General features: G+C 37.8%; 1 protein-coding gene across 3 annotated transcripts in view; it reads right to left on the bottom strand.

The window, feature by feature from the left end:
- The window catches only part of LOC149073056 (uncharacterized), a 63,268-nt gene extending 44,415 nt beyond the window's left edge, over window positions 1-18,853 (bottom strand). Inside the window, exons 1-5 of one of the 3 annotated variants that reach the window (XM_089247183.1) lie at window positions 18,677-18,779; window positions 18,439-18,566; window positions 6,981-7,188; window positions 5,480-6,494; window positions 2,866-2,927 (exon numbers count right to left, since the gene is read on the bottom strand). In XM_089247183.1, coding sequence (XP_089103309.1) covers window positions 2,866-2,927; window positions 5,480-6,494; window positions 6,981-7,143 — 1,240 coding nt within the window. In that variant the 5' untranslated portion in view covers window positions 7,144-7,188; window positions 18,439-18,566; window positions 18,677-18,779. Of the gene's footprint in view, window positions 1-2,865; window positions 2,928-5,479; window positions 7,189-18,438; window positions 18,567-18,676 lie in introns of all 3 variants that reach the window. The other 2 variants (XM_089247180.1, XM_089247181.1) reach the window with 2 other exon arrangements.
- Between the last annotated feature and the right edge of the window lie 220 nt (window positions 18,854-19,073).

The raw sequence follows: 19,073 nt of genomic DNA, 5'->3' as shown, positions 1-19,073 counted from the left end.
TGTCTCTTTAATGTGTAATAGTGTATAAAATGTTATTATGCATGTTTTTTGTTTCAATAAAATAATCATTGTGTAGAAGAAATGAAACAGAAAATGTGTGCGTTGTAGTATGTTTTCCATATTTTATAATATTGAAATCACATCACACGCATGCATGCATGCGGGCACACACACACACACACACACACACACACACACACACACCACATCATCTATATCATAGTTTCCCAAACTTTTTATTTCATCGCTCCTATCATCCGAATTTTTTTTTTCTCTCTCTCTCTCATCACCCCCCCAACTCAAGTGAACCCATAGGATCCTATGTTAAATCTGTAGCTTCTATAACGCCCCTGGACTATTCCATTGCCCACTTTGGGAAACACTGATCTATACAATGATGATTTTTTATTATCATATTATAACAAAAAAATTTTTATAATATGGTATAATTTTATGCAAGGGGTGGGACCACAGAGTAAGAATAATATAGAGCGCGCGCGAGGGGTTACAATGTGAAGCAAAGATCCGGAGTCACGTGACTCCGGTCAAAAGACTGGTCAGGGAATCTCGCTTTCAATGCTTTCCTTATGGCTATTCGTATGACGATCTACACGCGCTGTCTTATTTTTTATTAGAATGGCCAACACTTGCGCAGCTTTCGGATGTTCTGAACGGTTTAGGAAAGGGGGACCAGTATCCTTTCACAAGGGAATACTTTTTTGCTTATTCCCCCTCTTATAAATTAAAAATTGGAATATTAAATTAACGATTCAATGGATTTCTGACGTAGTCTCAGTTTTTAACTACTCCATTTTGGATTTAATTCAATTAAAGTTCCAAGTTTTGGTAAAATTCAAATGTCATGAGCCATTATTAAATGTTTTAATAGAATTTTTGGGAATAAATGATTGAAGTAATGAGTTTTACTTATATTAACTTCTAACTGAAATATACGTCTCCGTAAGATTTGGCGAGCTAGTGAGTTTATTCGAGTTTCACTCAACTTGAAGAAAATATGCTTTTCAGAATGAGGAATTTATGGCAAATATTTTATTTAAATAGAATGTAATGAAAACGCACCCTCTAGACAATGGCAGTTTTGCATAAAAATGTATAACTACCTCTAAAAATAGTATTTTTACCTCTCTTCACGCCTGAGATAAAATTATTACAGAAAAGAAATTTTTTTATTGATTAATTTGTGTTTATTGTATGTGAAATTGCCCTCAAACAACAAAAATCAATTAATTAATTGATTAATTAATTTTCAGTCAATATCTTCATTAGGACCATCTGAGTTAAGATCTGAAGTCACTATGTGTACCTCACAGGGGCGTAGCCAGAAATTTTGTTCGGGGGGGACCACTTTCATTTCGGGGGGGGGGGACCAAAGTGACAGAACAATGGATTTGGCCATCTTTCTCCCTTTTCCGGTCATTTTCTCACATTTAGGGGGGGGGACCAGACCCCCAAGTCCCCCCCCCCCTGGCTACGCCCTTGGTACCTCAGATGTTAACTGAATGAAAGAATCATTCTAAAAACTACTTAATGCCTAAAAAAAAATGAAGATTCACATATGTATACTTCTGGAGCAAAGAGGTTACACATATGTCACATGTAACATACATTTACGTACTCTAAATTATTACATATATACGCTACACGAAATTTAATTTCTTATAATTTAGAAAAGTACTGACGATGAGGTATTGCAATTTTCTTGAAAAATTCATTTTATTCCTGAAATATTATGTAAGTGTTTACATTTTTATGTGATAAGGTTATAAAAGGTTTTTCAAGAATGTTGGAAATGAAACTTTTACTTATTATTTAAATATTTCATGACTGAATATGGTATGAGTGTGAATGTGTTACATTACATAACATAATATGATGCATTATAATTATATACTCAAAATAAATGTATGATTAAAGTAATTTTAATGTTCTTGGAAGATAATTTTTATGTTTTAATAACCCCTAGTTAAAATAAATTTTCGAAATTAAAAGTGACAAAGTGAATGAGAAGAGAATATTTAAAAATATAATTGAAATAGGTTGTATATATAAGAGATAGGTTATATATATAATAGGATTTAAGAACTCAAAAGTCTTAAATTATTAGGAATTATCCCTTTTGGAAAATAAAAAAATTTCGTTTTTCAATATTTGTTTATATTATATAGAATTGATGTTTTTTTCGAATCCCTCATTCCCTAAATATTTTACAAAAGAATGAATGAAATTCATTGAAGAAATGAAGGAAAGTTTTCATTAACTTGATCGAGTCAAATTTCGTTACAACAACATCCTAGCATTAATACGAAATCACTATGTTCTGCGAAAACGAGCCAAATGTAATAGCGCAGAACCTGTTCTTTCCCCGACAATACTGCTCATCTTTTCTTCCCGTTCGACAAGTTTTATGAATAGTGTGCGCGGTCTATTATATCTTTAGTCTATGGGTGGGACTTGGGGGTCTGCCCCCCCCCCTAAAATGTGAGAAAATGACTGAAAAAGGGAAAAAGATGGCCAAGTCTATATTGTTCCCCCTCAAATGAAAGTGGTCCTCCTCCGAACAAAATTTCTAGCCACGGTCCTGGTTTTATGCTTATTAATGTGAAAAACTAGCCTTTATAAGATAAGTGATGAATTCACCTTAAATGGAAATATCATTTGAAATTTAGAAAAAAATTTAGACTCAATCAGTAAAACAAGTCATGGACATGTGTGTATTTCATTTATTTTCAGAAATTATTTCAAAATATAAATACTACTTATTCAATTTCAATGAATCATTGTGTGATCATGTGTGCAAGTCACAACTATTAGACTTCATTCAAAATTCAAAATTATGATACGCACCTTTTGAATTACTTTTATTTGGTGGATGGCTTTTTTTCAGTTGTGTGAAACTTTGAGAGTTACTGAAATAACAAATAAATATTGAAGTAAATGTTAAAATAACCAAACACAGTCAGCATTTCAAGACACATAGAAAATTATTATGAAATTCTAAACTTCTTCTGCTCCATAATATTTTAATATTTACATCAGATATTATTTTTATTTATATGTCACTGGGGTCAATATGATGTGCGAATAAAACTCTAAAATCTATTTCTTTTCCCTCTAACATTATTATTAACCAAATTACAAAAAGAAACCCACCCTTTTTTTAAGTGCTATCACAATATGTTTATGCATATCATGATTAATTAAATTGGCATATACATTTTAAAGTTGGTGTTGAGTAGCAGCTAAAATGAACATTTATCCTGAAAAACAAGGATTTGCATACCAAATCCTTGAAGATACTGAACTGAGGTTAGTATACCCACTTGAGTTGTGTGCTATATAACAAATATTTTTCTACAAACATAAATATTTGATTTTTTGAGCAATATTTGTACTAAACAAGGCTTGGGCTTTTAAAATGAAAAATCTTACTATGTGGAGATATATGGACTAAAGTATAGGAGTCAGAATGCTCACATAATTGAATTTTGAGTTTTTTGTATTTCTTTTAGTAGATGGCTTCATTCCATTTTTATGACTGTATTTACTGATGAGGGAAATTTTTTTTCACACTACTTGGGGAAAAAAATCAGTTTTACATAATTGGTTTTTTATTAGCTTTTACAAATTTGATGTTCCAGAAAATGAAACTACAGTAAAGTCTCACTTATCTGACATAAACGGGCCAGCAGACTGTCGGATAAGTGAAAATGTTGGATAATGGGGAGGTATTAAGAAAAGGCCTATTAAACATCAAACTATGTTATTATGTACACATTAACACATGTTATGTTACACATTACGAACCTAATAATCATGTTTCACAACAAAACAGAAAAAAATTAACAAAAATGAACATACAGTTACAGAATACTCTGAAGTTAAATACAGATCACTGGCCATTGATTATTAAGGGTAACAATGCCGAAAGATCAGAAACTGAAAAAATAAATTTTGAACAAAATCTTAAAATAGATTACTCAAAATTTGAAATTTGTGTAAAAAATTATCAGCTCAATGAAAATATTTCTGACAAAAAAGATGTAAATGCTTTGTATGAAATATTTTTTCATATAATATTTAAATATCATTGCTTTTGGACAAAATTTAGAAAAACTACAAATTTAGAAAAACTGGGAAAAAAACAAAACAAATGGATTATACGATTGAATTGAAGAAAATGACTAACATCAAAGAAAGACTTTACAAAAGATTTAAATTAAATAATGATAATAAATAATTTGAGATAGAGTATAAAAATTATGTTAAATTACTGGAAAAAAAATCAAGATAACTAAGGAAAAATATTTTTACAATAAATTCTGTAACTGCGACAACGATAAAAAAAACAATGGAAAATTATAAATAACCTAATAAATAAAAATACTGGATATGCAAAGAAACCTGTTGATAAAACTATTGAAGTAATAACCGAAGAAATGAATGATTACTTCATCAATGTGGCTAAAAATGGAATAAATGAAAGTAACAGTAATGATAATGGTCTTCCTCAACAGTTTGTACATAATGAGATGAACTCTATTTTAATTACTCCTATAGAAGATCAATATATAAAAAATTTAATCATGACATTAAAATACAATAAAGCCACTGGATGTGACGGCATAAATGCTAAAATGTTAAAAATTACCTGTAAATATCATCTAAAATTTTTAACTCATATGATAAACATCTCATTTTCAGAGAGTATATTTATTGATAAACTGAAATATGCTATTGTAAAACCCCTATACATAAATCTGGTGATATAAATGAATATAATAATTACCACTCAATTTCAATTCTTCTGATTATGTCAAAAATAATAGAACAAGTTGTTAAATCAAAGATAATGAACTTCCTTAACTCTAATTCATACTTTGCTGAAAATTAATTTGGCTTCCTTGAGAATAAAAATACAGAAACTGCCGAATTTTCATTTTAAACTTTCCGAGTATATTTATAAAAATGTTAATAACAATAAAAAACTATTGCAATTTTTCTAGATTTACGAAGTATTTGACAGTGTAAACCATAGTTCCCTAAACTTTTTGTTTCATTGTCCCCTTCTACAGAGTTTTTTCTCATCACCCCCAACTCAAGACAATTCCATCGCCCACCAGGGGGCAATATTGCCCACTTTGGGAAACACTGGTGTAAATCATAATATTCTCTTAGAAAAAATATATGTAAACCTGGAATTAGGGGAATTGCCTATAACTGGTTTTTTTAAAAGCTATCTTTATTACAGAAAACAAGTAATCAAAATTGATAATCACAATGGCTCATTTAAGAAAATTTTCAGTGGGGTCCCCCCCAAGGATCTGTACTTGGCTCCTTATTATTTTTTATTTATGTTAATGATATTCAACACTTACAATTAATTAGGTGGAAGAAATTCATTACAAATACAATAAAGGTAATATTTATCAAAAGAATCGAAATTAAGCAATCCACTTGCCTTGGACTAAGTGTCATTTTTTGCTTCAATTCGGAAACAGGAGTAGAGGTTCTTTTAGCAGCCATTTCAGACGGATATTGAGAATGTGAACATGAAATTGGAGTATCTTTTTTGCTGGATATTGGTATTTTTGAAGTCACAGTTTTAGTTTTATTTAATTTATCACAGCTCAAAGCTTTAGTTTTCAAGTTTCTTAGACTGGATCCTACAGTAGTTTTTTTACACTTCGTTTGAAAATGTTCTACTGTCCTACTATCTTTAGTAGTTATGACGGGTAAAATTTGAGATGATTCTTTGAGTTTAATTTTTCCCTTTTTCACTTCTTTTCTGGAAACGTTTTTTGGCAATGTTTTATATGAATTTTCCTCACATATTGACGCTTCACTTATATCTTCTTCAGTTGGTGATTCTTTAGACAGACTATTAATTTCTTGGAGTGAACCTGATTTTTGTTGCAGTAACTTTTTCAATGTTTCAGTGCTGTAGGTTCGTCCTAAAATATATCCTTCTTCAGAACCTGTTGATTCTTTAATGTCTTGATTAGAAACAAGAATTTTGGACTCTGTGAAAGCACCAAAAGGCACATTGTCTTCTGACAGAGAGTCTGGTTGTTTTAGATTTTGGATATCAGCTGGAAATTTTTGTGCAATGTCAATGATTTCTATATTAATTTTATTGTTTAACTCATTTTCATTCATTTTAGCTGATTTTGACTCATGCAGTTCTGAAGTATCAATATCCATATTGTGGCTTATGGTGACACTGCTCATTGTGTTGACTGAAGAGTTATCTGAAATTTTGCATGTTACTTGTATTAACTGAGATGCCAGCTGTGATTCTGGTGATAATGTACAGTTGCTTTGTAAATTTTCACTTACTGAGACCATTGCAAAGTCTTCCATTTCATCAGGTGAGAGTATTCCAAGACTTGCATCTTGTTCTACAGATTTCAGATCATCATCATTATCATTTTCTTCTATTTGCTTGTGTTTGCTAGATTTTTTGGCGACAATATCTAAAACAAAAGGTAACTGACAATCAGATATCTTATTTGAGCAGGCATTGGATGTTGAATGAACAAGAAAATTCTCATTCTTGTTTATCATTACTGTTTCAACATCATAATTACTTCTAGAAACCATTGTCTCTTCATTACTGAAATAATCAGTTCCAATAGATGATCCTTTAATATCCATAAAAACATTTTCATTTAAATCTGCAGTTAAAGTTTCAGATTCATTCCTGCCAATCCTGTGTTTTTGTATTTCAGAAATTTCCATGTCTGTATTGCAAATAACATTTGAATTACTATTCTCTATATCCCCCAAGACGATACCAGCCTTTTGTAGAGCACTTGATGAGGGAAGAAACATATTGCATTTAGTAACATCAAAAATTTCTGGTTCATTATCTATGGTATATTTATCATTTTCAACTTTGATAACTTTTGAAGCTGGAGCAAATATTCCGTGTTGTTCTTTGCAAGAGAAATACCGAATACCTTTAACTTTTCCATTGTTTTTTCCAATAGGTTCATCAAGTTCCACACCACACCATATGCCTTCAGCAAAATATGTTCTCCCAAAATATCGAAGTACACCAGGTTTTACACCTCCAATGAGAACCCTATTGCCAATCCAATTCTCCCAACTGCTCAAATCCATTTTTCTTGTGGGATGAGATACTATGAGAAATTTCTTGAATTCATCCTAATGTAAAAAATAAATGAAAAAATATTTTTCTTATTCATAGAATTGGGCGTATGTAACAAACAATAATGTCTGTACAAAAAGCTTATTAAACTTGCATATTTTTAATGAAACTATATTATCCTAAAAATGGCAAGAGCAAAGAAAACAATGGTGCCTTTTAGATAGAAAAACATAAGATCGCACATAGATAATAATTTGGGTTGAGCAAGAAAGTATCCAAGCTGATATGAGGTATTGAAAAAAAAGGCATTTAGTATGCCGTGTAAATATGGCATTTCACGGAAGGGAGAAGGCAGCAACTCTCTCTGCAGCTTAATGACTTGCCATAATATGCTCATTAGAGTACATTAAGGGGTCTACAAGGCCATCTTAAAAGCATAATGGACCTCCCAGGTAGAGAGATGTTCTAGGGAACCCCTTACAGCCTTGAAATAACAACTGCCACTGATTTAGAGTCTTACAATATGTACCTATTGTTTTAAATTTTAATATTTTTGCCTCATGATATGTGACTCCCTATGCACTTGAGGCATGCAGGTGGACCGATGCTTTTATATTGCCCTGGAGGGGGAGCCATACATTACCACACCGTAGATCGATCATCATTTGGTTGGGTTGTCATTCCCTTAGAGCAAGCGAGTGGCACAGTGGTAAGATACTGAAGGGTACCATCGTAGAAGAAGTCAAGGTAATCTTCTTCTTTGACTTTTGGTCAAAGACACCAATAAGAAGAAACTAAATAGGATGATGTGTTTCAAAATGTGGCAAACTTGCTAGGTAGTCTGAATGACGTTTATGGCAAACAGTGCAGAGGCCTTCTATCTCTAGGAGGTGCTGTTCTAATCCGCTCGTGGGTACACAAACTTCCTTTGTGTTCGTTGAAAAAAACGATTCCAGGTGGGTCCATTGAAAACAGCTCAAGAATCGTTCACAACACCATACAAATTACTACTAAGCCATGCATGTACCTCGTCCATATTCCTCTGTGAAACCTCTTACGAATTGGTACATGTTGGAATGTGCGTGTACATGTAGTGAAACCTGACGTGAAGTTTGTTTCTGTGTGATGCTTATGTGTAGTGCTGCCATCTGCCACCAGTTTTTTCTAACTATGAGCGGAGTGTAATGATTAAATAATTGTATCGTTGTAGGCCTGTTGCTCTCTGTGGCGAGACTTTTCAATGGGGAGATCGGCTCGCATTTGCGCCTCGAAATTGGGAACCGCAGGAAACCAACTTCAGTCGACCACCACTGCGGAGACGGGGGGTTCGAACCCTGATCCTCACGATGCGAGTCCGTCACTATGACCACTCGACCACCACAGCGGCACCGTACAAATTACTGAACAACCAATTGCGAATGCTTTCATTGCATGATTCGCGAGCTAGTGTATACGGGCATTAAGGAAAATCAACCGACATGGCTCCGGCCCCGGACAATTCTCATCATTTTTTGTTTTTCACGCTATAAATTCATCATAAAGGAGCCCGTGAAAGTCTGGTCTGGGGGCCCACAAACGATCTCAGCCTAGGGCCCTCCTCCAGGATGTGGGGGCCATGCCCTCCCAATAATTAATGAATATGACATGAATGTCGCTCTCCACTTGTTAATACAAGGTATAAAGAAGACTGGATGTTGTGAAGATATTTATTATTTGAGATGTTAATTTTTTTTTTAAGGAAGGAAAAAACTCATCTCTGCCTCTACCGGGACTCGAACCCGAGTCCCTCGATTGTCGGACGAGTGCTCTATCTCCTCTGTAGCTTAGTGGTCAACGCGTGAACATGCCCCTCCTCCTCCTCCTGGGTATGAGCTTGAGTCCCGTATATACGGGACGACTGACAAATTTTAGCGCCCCCCTCCTACGTTGCCTTCATGTCAGCGCCTCTGAAACACGTACAGTACCGTCTCAACGACTTTGGGAAGCCGGGGCTCAAACAATTTTGGTGGCCCTTGAGTCACGATGTTATATACTTGGAAGGCGGAAACCGCCATCTAAAGAATCATTTCTAATTGGAGAATATACAGAAATGTTGAGAAACGTCTGCATAAAATTATGCACACGCTCAACAAGAATGACTTAAAATTTAAAATTAATGTAAGAAATAATTTTAGAATTTGACCTATGATGAGACCAGGACAAGGTTTGCCCATCCGTCTAGACGTAATTTTTTGACAGCCACCGTAAGAAAAGTAAACTTACTTATTTACACACGGCCCTGACTCGTTGTTGTGGCAATATTTGGCCATATACAGGGTGGTCATAAAATAACTTTGCAGATGCACAAGCCCAGAAGCGTATGGTTAAGCACATTCGGTTGGTTAACCAATCGTGTGAAGCTTCGGACGGATGCGAAATCAGGTTTATCTCATTTCTCCTCGGCTAAAGCCATTTCAGCCTTCCACCAGGAACGTCTTTAGTGGCGGCACATGAGATTTTGCACCCGGGCGGCAGGTGAGCTAGAGCCGTCCCTGATTCCAACGGCATTTATGGTTTTTCACTGTGCCGATCACTTCGCAATGCATAAAAGTGAGTGTTGCAATTTGAATTTTTCGAAATTTTGTTGCTGTAACTGTAACCGCGAGAGGTAAGTTTTTGTTTCTCTTCAAGGAGGTTGTAATTCATAGCTCCATGTTCTCTACTCATTCTTGAGCGCATACTCTGAAACACTTATATCTCGAATTTCATTCGCATTCGTTGATTTTTGCGGTCGCTAGGGGCTTGTATATCGAAAAATATATTTTATGACCATCCTGTAATAATTCAATGATTGAACAGTTGTAGTCAAGGTCGCAACCAGCTACTTTGTCAGCAGGGGCAAGCAGGCATTTTGGCACCCGACAGACCAGACACGACCCAGGCTCTGTTCCTCCCGGGATATACATTTTGGCACCCGTGTAATGTAGAAGTAGTTAAAGGGTGAATTTGGACCCCCTCTGGTCCAGCACCCGAGGAACCAGATCCGGCCCCCCCCCAAGTTGCGGTCCTGGTTGCAGTTGCTTTGTACATGGTAATTCACCTACCGCGTGGTGGCCGACTTGCGGATCGGGCACATTGTCATAATGTGTATTTCGACCTTAACGCTTTAAGCGATTTTTATAATTTTCCTGATCCGCATTATAACTGCCACATTACAAATACAATTACAACGCCACAACAGGCAAACCGCCCAACGAGGTGGCTGACTTAAGAACATCATGGATCCCCGAGCCATTTTTTGGAGGCCCTACCTATTACTGCTACACCACACCCCCCCCCCCCGCGGAACCCCCAACGAATCGGTACATGCGGGAATGTGCGTGTACGTGTAGTGCAACCTGACGTAAAGTTTGTTTCTGTGTAATGCTTGTTATGTATAGTGCTGCCATCTGCCACCAGTTTTTCTAACTATGAGTGAAGTGTTATGATTGAATGATTTATCGTTGTAGGACTGTTGCTCTCTGTGGCGAGACTTTTTAACGGGGAGATCGGCTCGCATTTGCGCCTTGAAGTTGGGAACCACAGAAAACCAACTTCAGCCGACCACCACTGTGGGGTTCGAACCCGGATCCTCGCATCGCGAGTCCGTCACTATAACCACTCGACCACCACAGCGGAAATAGAAGTGTTAACAACCCGAGATATTTTGGGATGACCGAAATGAAACAGATCAAGTTTGACGAGATATCTTGGGATTGTTGCTGTAAGAGTTAAGGCCGGTCGCTCACTGGAAGTTATCACCAGAGTTGCCAGGTCCTTAAAAAATTTCCAGCCAAAATCCTCTTCAAAAGTAGCCAAAAAATAGCCCAAAATATTTGAACTTGTGCTGCCATCTATGAAGCAACATGCGAGCTACAGTTTGACGATATTCTAGTCTGCAAAGGTGTGGTTTATAACTTTTCTTGTTATAGTCCATTAACTCTCCCCCCCCCCTTTTCCGTAAAAATATGGGGTTTTTTTCACAGAATAAATTGATTTCTTTGAAAAGTTGCGAAAGTCAGGGCCATGGCCCCCACAAGGGGTGGGCTGACAAGGCTCCAGCCCTGGGGGCACGGGACGGTTTTCACCATTTTTTTTGCTTTTTCACGCTATAAATTCACCATAAAGGGGCCCGTGAAAGTGGGGTCGGGGGGGGGCGCAAAAGATCTCAGCCTAGGGGCCCTGCTCTAGGATGTGGGGGCCATGGTCAGGGCTACACATTCTCTCTCCTGGAAAAACGGCCCAGAGATGGCCTGGAGTGGAGGACGTCTTAAAAGCATCATGGGCCCCCGGGCAAATTGATTTTGCTCAGCCCTCCATCCAGACTGCAAATGCCTACTTACCAATTCCCATGCTTAATCTCGCAAATCTTAACCATATTTCATTTCCCCCCTCCCACCGCTTTTCATTCAAGGCCTCCGTGACGTGCCCGGGTTGGCCAATGCGTCAAGACGACACTGCCTCAAATTGTGCATAGGTGCCTACGAAATTTGGTACAATGATTTTAAAAATTAGGTATGGGCTTTAAATCCCAGACCAGATTTTTCACGGTCTAGTAAACAAAAAATTTAAGAAGAGGGTTCTCTTCTTGTCTACTTTTCTGGGTTCGTTTTAAGAGCATCCTGGCCCCGAGAGCCAAGTGATTTTTCTGATTCCATACATGGAAAATCCCCGAAAAATACAACCACCTCTCGTTTTTCTGAGGCCCCTCTTCTCTTGAGGCCCCCGGGCCATGCCCTGGTGGGCCCACGCATTAAGACAGAACTGGTTCCTGGGCTTGAGCCCTGTCAGCTCCACGCTTGTTGAGGCTACGGTTTCTTTCACAGGCTTCTGTGGTCTAGATACCTTGTTTCCCAACCGTCGGGTCAGAGCAACACCTTCTATAGCAGAAGGCCTCCGTGCGAAGCTCGTGACGTCACTGAAGTCTCCCATTTCCCTTAAGGCGACTGCCCTATTGTAGTCGCTATAATTTCTCTTATAGTCATTGGATATACAACATACTACTTCCCTTATACTACATTGGATATATGATAACCGACCGGCCGCGGTGTCATAAAGGTTGAAAACCACTATCTAGAGCCTAGGCCAGTTCCCAAGTTTTTGTTTTACGGTCCCTTCAATTATTGGGTGGCAAAGGAATTGTGGTTGACAGTTCTGGTTTTCCATAGTTGGGTGAGATGCCTCCCCTCCATCCCTTCTGCCTTGTCAGGAAGAAAACACAATATGAGGTGGGGACTGAAGTGAAACAGAAAAACTGCTTTGCTCGCAAGCAAAGAAAAATAGGGAGAAATTCGCCATGAACACAATTCTGGAAAAACCGCCCAAAAAACCGCCACCCGCCAAAGCCAAAAATTTCCCGCCGAACCGTTTTCAAACTAGCCCAATTTGGCGGGAAAACCGCCAATCTGGCAACTCTGGTTATCACGTAGCTTCCAGTGGACGACCAGCCTAATGCGTACGTAGATCTGAACAGCTGTAGACGCTGATAGCACCCAGGACCGTCTTAAGAGTATATTAGGTCCTCGGACAAAGTGATTTTTCTCAGGCCTCCACTCGACTAGATATGTCGGTCTACCAATTTTCATGTTTATCGATTACATGCTCTCGAAAATTTTAACCAGACATAATTTTCATGAGACCACCGGGCCGAGCCCGGGTGAACCCATGCGTTAAGACGGTACTCTGATAGTACTTCAAACGATAACTCCACATGGGGGGGAGGAGGTGTATGTGCAGTCCAAAAAAAAAAGAAACAAAAAGAATCAGTCCGACGGTCTCATCGTTTGCAGACTCGCTCACTCACAGTTACTATCATTGACAACACAGAAACGATGCCCGGCGCTGAACTTCATGCAGCTGTCCACTGCCATGCCAATCCAAGCGGTGATAAACGAAGGCCAGTGGTGTATTTATGGGGGGGGGGTATAACCTAGCGTGGCAAGTTGAGGGGCGACAAATTTGAGGAATGAGTTGTCAAGAAAATTAGTAGAATGGGAGAAGGGCGGCGAAATGTGTATATAACACTCAGTAAATTCACCTCTGCCTAGACTGCAAGAGATTAGGTCAGTGAGTGACCAAAGCAATTACCTAGAGAGTTTGCAAGCACGTGAGTGAGCAAAAGAGTAACTTAGAGCGTGAGCAAGCATGCAAATGACCAAACGAGTGACCTACAGAGGAAGGGACCAGGTCAGTTAGTTAGTGACTTAGAGCGTGTGCAAGTATGTGAGTGGCCAAAGCAGTGTGCAAGCATGTAAATGACTATAAAAGTGACTTTAGAGACGTGTGTATGTGCAAGAGTACGGGTGGGGGAGAAGCAAAGAAGGTTATAGTAAAGGGTGGCGAATTCAAGGAAAGAGTAGTCAAGAAAATTAGACTAAAACATTAGAAGGGCAACAAAACCCATAAATGCGTCTCTGACGAAGGCTCGTAGTTAAGGGTAGACTCACTATCAAAACGCTGGACAGCAAGAAACTCAATTGGCGCCCCACCATCCGCGACAATACCGAAGCATGTGAACTACTCCGTTAACTGTCGAAAATCGTCGATTGTGACTCCACTTTGGCATGGCGTGATTACGTTTCCGATGATGGATGGCATTAATTATTGAAACCTAACGATTGCCTACATATAATTTATGATATGTTCGCGTCATTGGTGTGAAAATGCAATCATTTGTGCTTCACTTTTGTACATGTCGTCTGGTGTCATATATTCACCAGTGCCCGAAACTCACGAATGTACATCAATTATTCAACAATACAATGTTATGATATGAAATAGGTTGATTCTGCAGGAATATAAGAATGCGGAAATCTTGTACAAGTGCAAGTTTCTGCACTTTGTGAATGAAGGGAGAGGAATCCGATCCCCAGATGGAAGCCTGCACCTTAACCCGGCGCGGATCCAGAAGAAGGGATGGCCATCGTCGTTGTCCCTCGCCCCAGAACCAAATAATATTTGGAGAAAAATTGATTTTTTTTTGTTCCATAAAATACGAAACGAAACAATAAACCTATACAATAAGTCGCCCCTCCCGATTAGCATCATCCGAAAATTTAATCTTGAAGGGTAATTTCCCTCCAGTCCAAAATTTTAAGGAATGTTTTTGCAAAAAAAACAGGGGCATTTTATTTATTTTTTAATCAATGAGAAATAACTCTAATAAAAACAATTATTTAAAATTTGAAGGAGTATTTTCACTCCTCAACGAAATTTGGAGTAAAACTGAAGTTTGACGCGTGAATTACGTATCTAGATGCGTATTGGTGAACACTGCTCCCGACACATTGTCCTGGGTCCGCGCCTGATAATAATAACGTCTGTATGGCAGTCCGAGTTCTCTTGCAGCAGTTCATAGGTGATTAGTTTTGTTATCTACGACAGAACATTGAGCTTGAACAGGATCCGCGTAGGGTAGGTAACAAGACTCTCGATATAACAAGTGATTTCTAGGCATGGTCCTCATATCCTGCAGCCGGAATCTTTGATGGATTTCTATAGTGAGTTTAGTGCGAAAAACGTGTGGAAAAAGCTAAGAATCGTCCCCTAGGGTTGGATCTCTGTCGGCCCTGTCGTTGTGGGCACCATGTTTGCAGAATACAGTAGAACCTATCGATAGCGGACCCCCATGGCAAGGGCGTACCTGGGGGGGACTTGAGGGTCTGCCCCCCCCCCCCCGAAATGTGAGAAAATGACCGAAAAAAAGGGGAAAAAGATGACCAAATCTATTGTTCTATCACTTTGGTCCCCCGAAATGAAAGTGGTCCCCCCCCCCCCACCGAACGAAATATCTGGCTACGTCTCTGTCCCATGGGACCAAAAAATTTGTCCGCTAATGGGGAGTTACGATATACAGTGAAACTTCGTTTATACGACATTACAATTTATACGACGTTTGGCTTCAGTCGCAATTTGTTCCTAGTTAAAATGTATATGTTACTGTGTGTGTGCAAAAGTGATACACCGGTGGCTACGCATAATAAAGAAAGGTTGATTAAATTTCACTACATTTTGTAAGGTTTTTCCCCCAACGGGAAGGAGTATGATGGAAGCGTGGGTGGGGGAGAAAGGCCCTCGACGGGAAGAGGAAAGAAGCTTGGTGTGTTTTTTCAGTTTAGTAGTTAGAGAGTGGCACCCAAAGCTGCTTGAAAGATTAATGCAGCTTTGGGTGGCACCTATGGACTCAGGAGGTGATTTCAAAGGCTCCCTGTAAGGAGGACGTGTAAATAGTATAATGTTTATTGTGAAAAATTACGATTAAACCAAGTATTATATACAAAAGTGGCAGAGAGTGCTTATGATTGTGGCAATCAGTCATTGAAAACGAACCCTACACATTTATCACTTTTACCTTCGATTATGCATAATTCCCAATTAAAGTTGGAAAGCGTAATAAATATGGAAAATATTTATAACCTTTCTTCTTCTCTTCATTGAACTAATTAATTATTTTTACCTGTACATGATAAGTGCACTACACATATTTTGCAATGAAAATCAAATTAAATTAAAATAAGTATGAAGAAGATAAAACTTTTATGACATTATCACTATTGTAATGTTGGCTTTCTTCACACGTATCAACAAACAAAACCAACACATTACCATTCTAATTCACCATCCTGGATCATAGTTATGCTCAGCTAATTAATTAATTAACGGTTTATCATATTTACCAACACGAGCTTGGGATTAAACATAATCTTAGTTGAATATGATAAATTCTCGGTTTATGGCCAAAATTAATAAATTAGAGTTCGGAAAAAATTAGAGTTTAAAGAAGAAATTAGAGTTTGCCTAATTTTACTGTCCGCTATCGAGAGTATCCGCTAACGGAGAGTGAAATACATTAAAGCCCTATTCCACAGGACCGGGGATCAGAAAAATGGCCGTTAACGGGGAGTGTCCGTTAGTGGAGGTTTCGCTGTATTGTCAGAGAGCTAATGTTAAAGATACGACAACCATTTTCGTTTATAGAGAGTTGAAAATAGGGAAGCTTTTCAACAAAATTCTCGAAAATGATTTCTTCTCTATCTCTTCTCTCTTCAAGAATTACACTTGAAGGATGTATTGTTGCCACTTAATCGTCGCACATGCTCTTTACATATAAACATTATTGCTCTGGAATACTTCTAACAGAGGACATAAAAATGCCGCAATCTCCATCCTCTCGTCCTATTCTTAGGCTTTCCCAACATATGTACGGGACATGTAACGACGCCATTTGCCTTTTTCACTTCGAATGACTGACAGACTACGACCATCTTTCGTTGCCAGGGTTTGTTTGGCCCGAAGTTGGTATTTAGAGTCATCGTTTCCACACGACTAGACTTAGAAAACCCTTCCGATTTTGCGGAAAGATATTAACGAGTTCATAAAGTAATGGAATTGAGCAGTAAGAGTTTCAATTGTTCATTCAGTGGGCTGAACGATTTTGAAAATACGAAATTCTATGAAAAAAAGTTTGAATCACCTGAGGGGTGGAAATCAATTTCACGGCTGGAGTCCTGTTCATTTGCTAGTATTACAATCAAATGATCTAAAAGACGATTATAATTCAGATAAAGCAGGGATTTTTTACAAAATTTGCTTATAACGAGAAATCCGTTATAACACAGCAATGTTTTCCCATATATAATTGTGAGCTCTCGTTAAAGAGGACTTCTACCTTCTACTGTATTACGGTGAATTCACATCTACAGACACTCACCGTGTCCTGTCAGACACTGCAAACTTTCTTCAACGTAAAAATGTCTGTCAGCGCCTGCACAGCTACGATACGATAGATATGAATATTCGTTGGTTTTATGTTAAAGAATGTTTGCCGCGTCTGACACGATACTGTGAGTATCTGTAGATGTCAATCCACAATTATCGATGACTCCTTAGGCATGTAGAAAGCAACTTTTTTTGCACTCTTTATCTCGCTCATACCTCTTCGATGAGATTTGTACTTCTACTGTATATGGCAATGTTTCTGTTGTGTCCAGCGTTTCTAGCTCTTCATTTGATAGACTCACTATGAAATGCTATATTCTATGTCATTGCCAGATACGAGACCGTCGACACAATAACATTTTCTTATAAAACATCTGTATTGTTTCTTTCAAATATGTGTTAAAGAATGGGTCATAATGCCATTAAATTTTCGATTAAAACTGCCCTTGGCAGTTGAGTCTAGAAATATGGCGAGTCTTGGGATATGAATGTTAAAAAGACGCATTAATTGAGAGTTAATTAAAAAAAAGCACACTTGGATTATTTTGAATTTTGCCAATCCGCTTCGGCAACGGTTTCATATTCTGTGCTGATTTTGGAAATTTAATCTTTAATTAAATTAACGTTTATCAACAGAGGTTCCCAAAGATGTCACTAGAAGGGTTCCACGGGAAATAGTGATAAATAGTACGTATACAAATAATTATAGCAATGTTGTTGGTATAACATGGTTATTATTTCAAGGGACCATCGAGTGATTCTTTGCAGGTGAAGTTACATAACTTCAAGGGTTCCCGAGAACGTGGATATGAACATTTTGATATTATTTCAAAGATTCTCTAGACTGGAGTAGTTTCCTAAAGTTTTCTTCACCCTCCCCTTCTTAGAATAAAGCATTCCTCAGCGCCCCCTTTTTTGAATGAACCCATAGGATACTATATGTATATCCGTAGCCAGTAGCGCCCCCAAGTGGTGATATCGCCCACTTTGGGAAACACTGTTCTAGAGCATGGATATTATTTCAAAGATTACATGTAGCAGGTGTCTTCAAGGCCCTAGAGGCCACCTATTTCACACAAAGTTTTCTGTTATAGTCCACCTGTCATTTATCTGGTGATACGCGAGATTAATTGAAATTTTCAATGCGATCCACACTGTGTAACAGGTTGAAGGTCTCTGACTTGACACATGGCGATAGCTTCAAGGGTTCCTCAGAATATCAATATCCTTTCGAGGGTTCCCCGAAGCCGGAAAGTTCGGAAAACGCTACTTTAAGGAAGCGAAACCAAATCTTCCTAAATTTACAAAATAATAAAAATAATTATTGTTGTTAAAGATATTTCTTATTTTTGCTCTAACATTAAGGAAAAACTAAGATATTTTAAAATGTACCACACCTCAATGTCCGTAAAATGACCCACCCGTTGGGAGCCGTTGACATCACCGGACACAATCATTTTGACTGTCAAAAAATGTGAGTCCCCCTTATTAAATCACCATGTACATAATTCCACGGTTTTATTTACACAATTATAATAAATACAAACACTCAATTAAAAAGGTTGACCTACCTAGAATGGGATGCCCATGACTTCAAAATGTGACTTTTAACACTACCTCGCGCTCGTTTGTTTACATCCTCTTGTTGGCGAAAAACCAGGCCAATGGTCAGTGTTGATCCACTGCCGGGCATCCATTCCTGTTCCAAAAAACAATAATAAGACATTTAAAGATTCAAATTTCTCAACATATATGATAAGTAAAAATGAAATAACATTATCTAGAACGAAAAAAAAAAGCGGCAAGTACTTTCTTGGGAAAAGCGAAGTGGGGTACAACAAGGATCGTGCTTTGTACCTTCGGTGCTTTATTGATCCGATTTTTCCTCTTTCTCCCCTTGCATTGTACAGATATCAAATATGTACTCTAGCGCTGTCTGCGTGCTGTCGGATGAAAACGCCCACGTTTAAGGTCGCCAATGTTACCGCCAAAGCACAGTAGTGAGTAAGAAAGAAAAAACTATGAATAATCACAATTTTTCGCTTAACGGAGATAGCACAGGTAAGCGCGATAAGGTTTGTTGATGTAAACATTACGTTTAAATCAGAAAAGAATTCTGTTGATAGAAGCAAAAAGAAATAGTGTGTTACAATTGTTACGGTGCGATCCCATGTTGTTACCGTTGACATCAACATGATGCATTCGC

Source organism: Pholcus phalangioides, unplaced genomic scaffold (genome assembly GCF_987345545.1).
Source record: "Pholcus phalangioides strain wild (caught in Gottingen) unplaced genomic scaffold, Ppha-v1.0 ptg000017l_1, whole genome shotgun sequence".
NCBI lineage: Eukaryota > Metazoa > Arthropoda > Arachnida > Araneae > Pholcidae > Pholcus > Pholcus phalangioides.
This window is presented reverse-complemented; position numbering and strand designations above follow the sequence as displayed.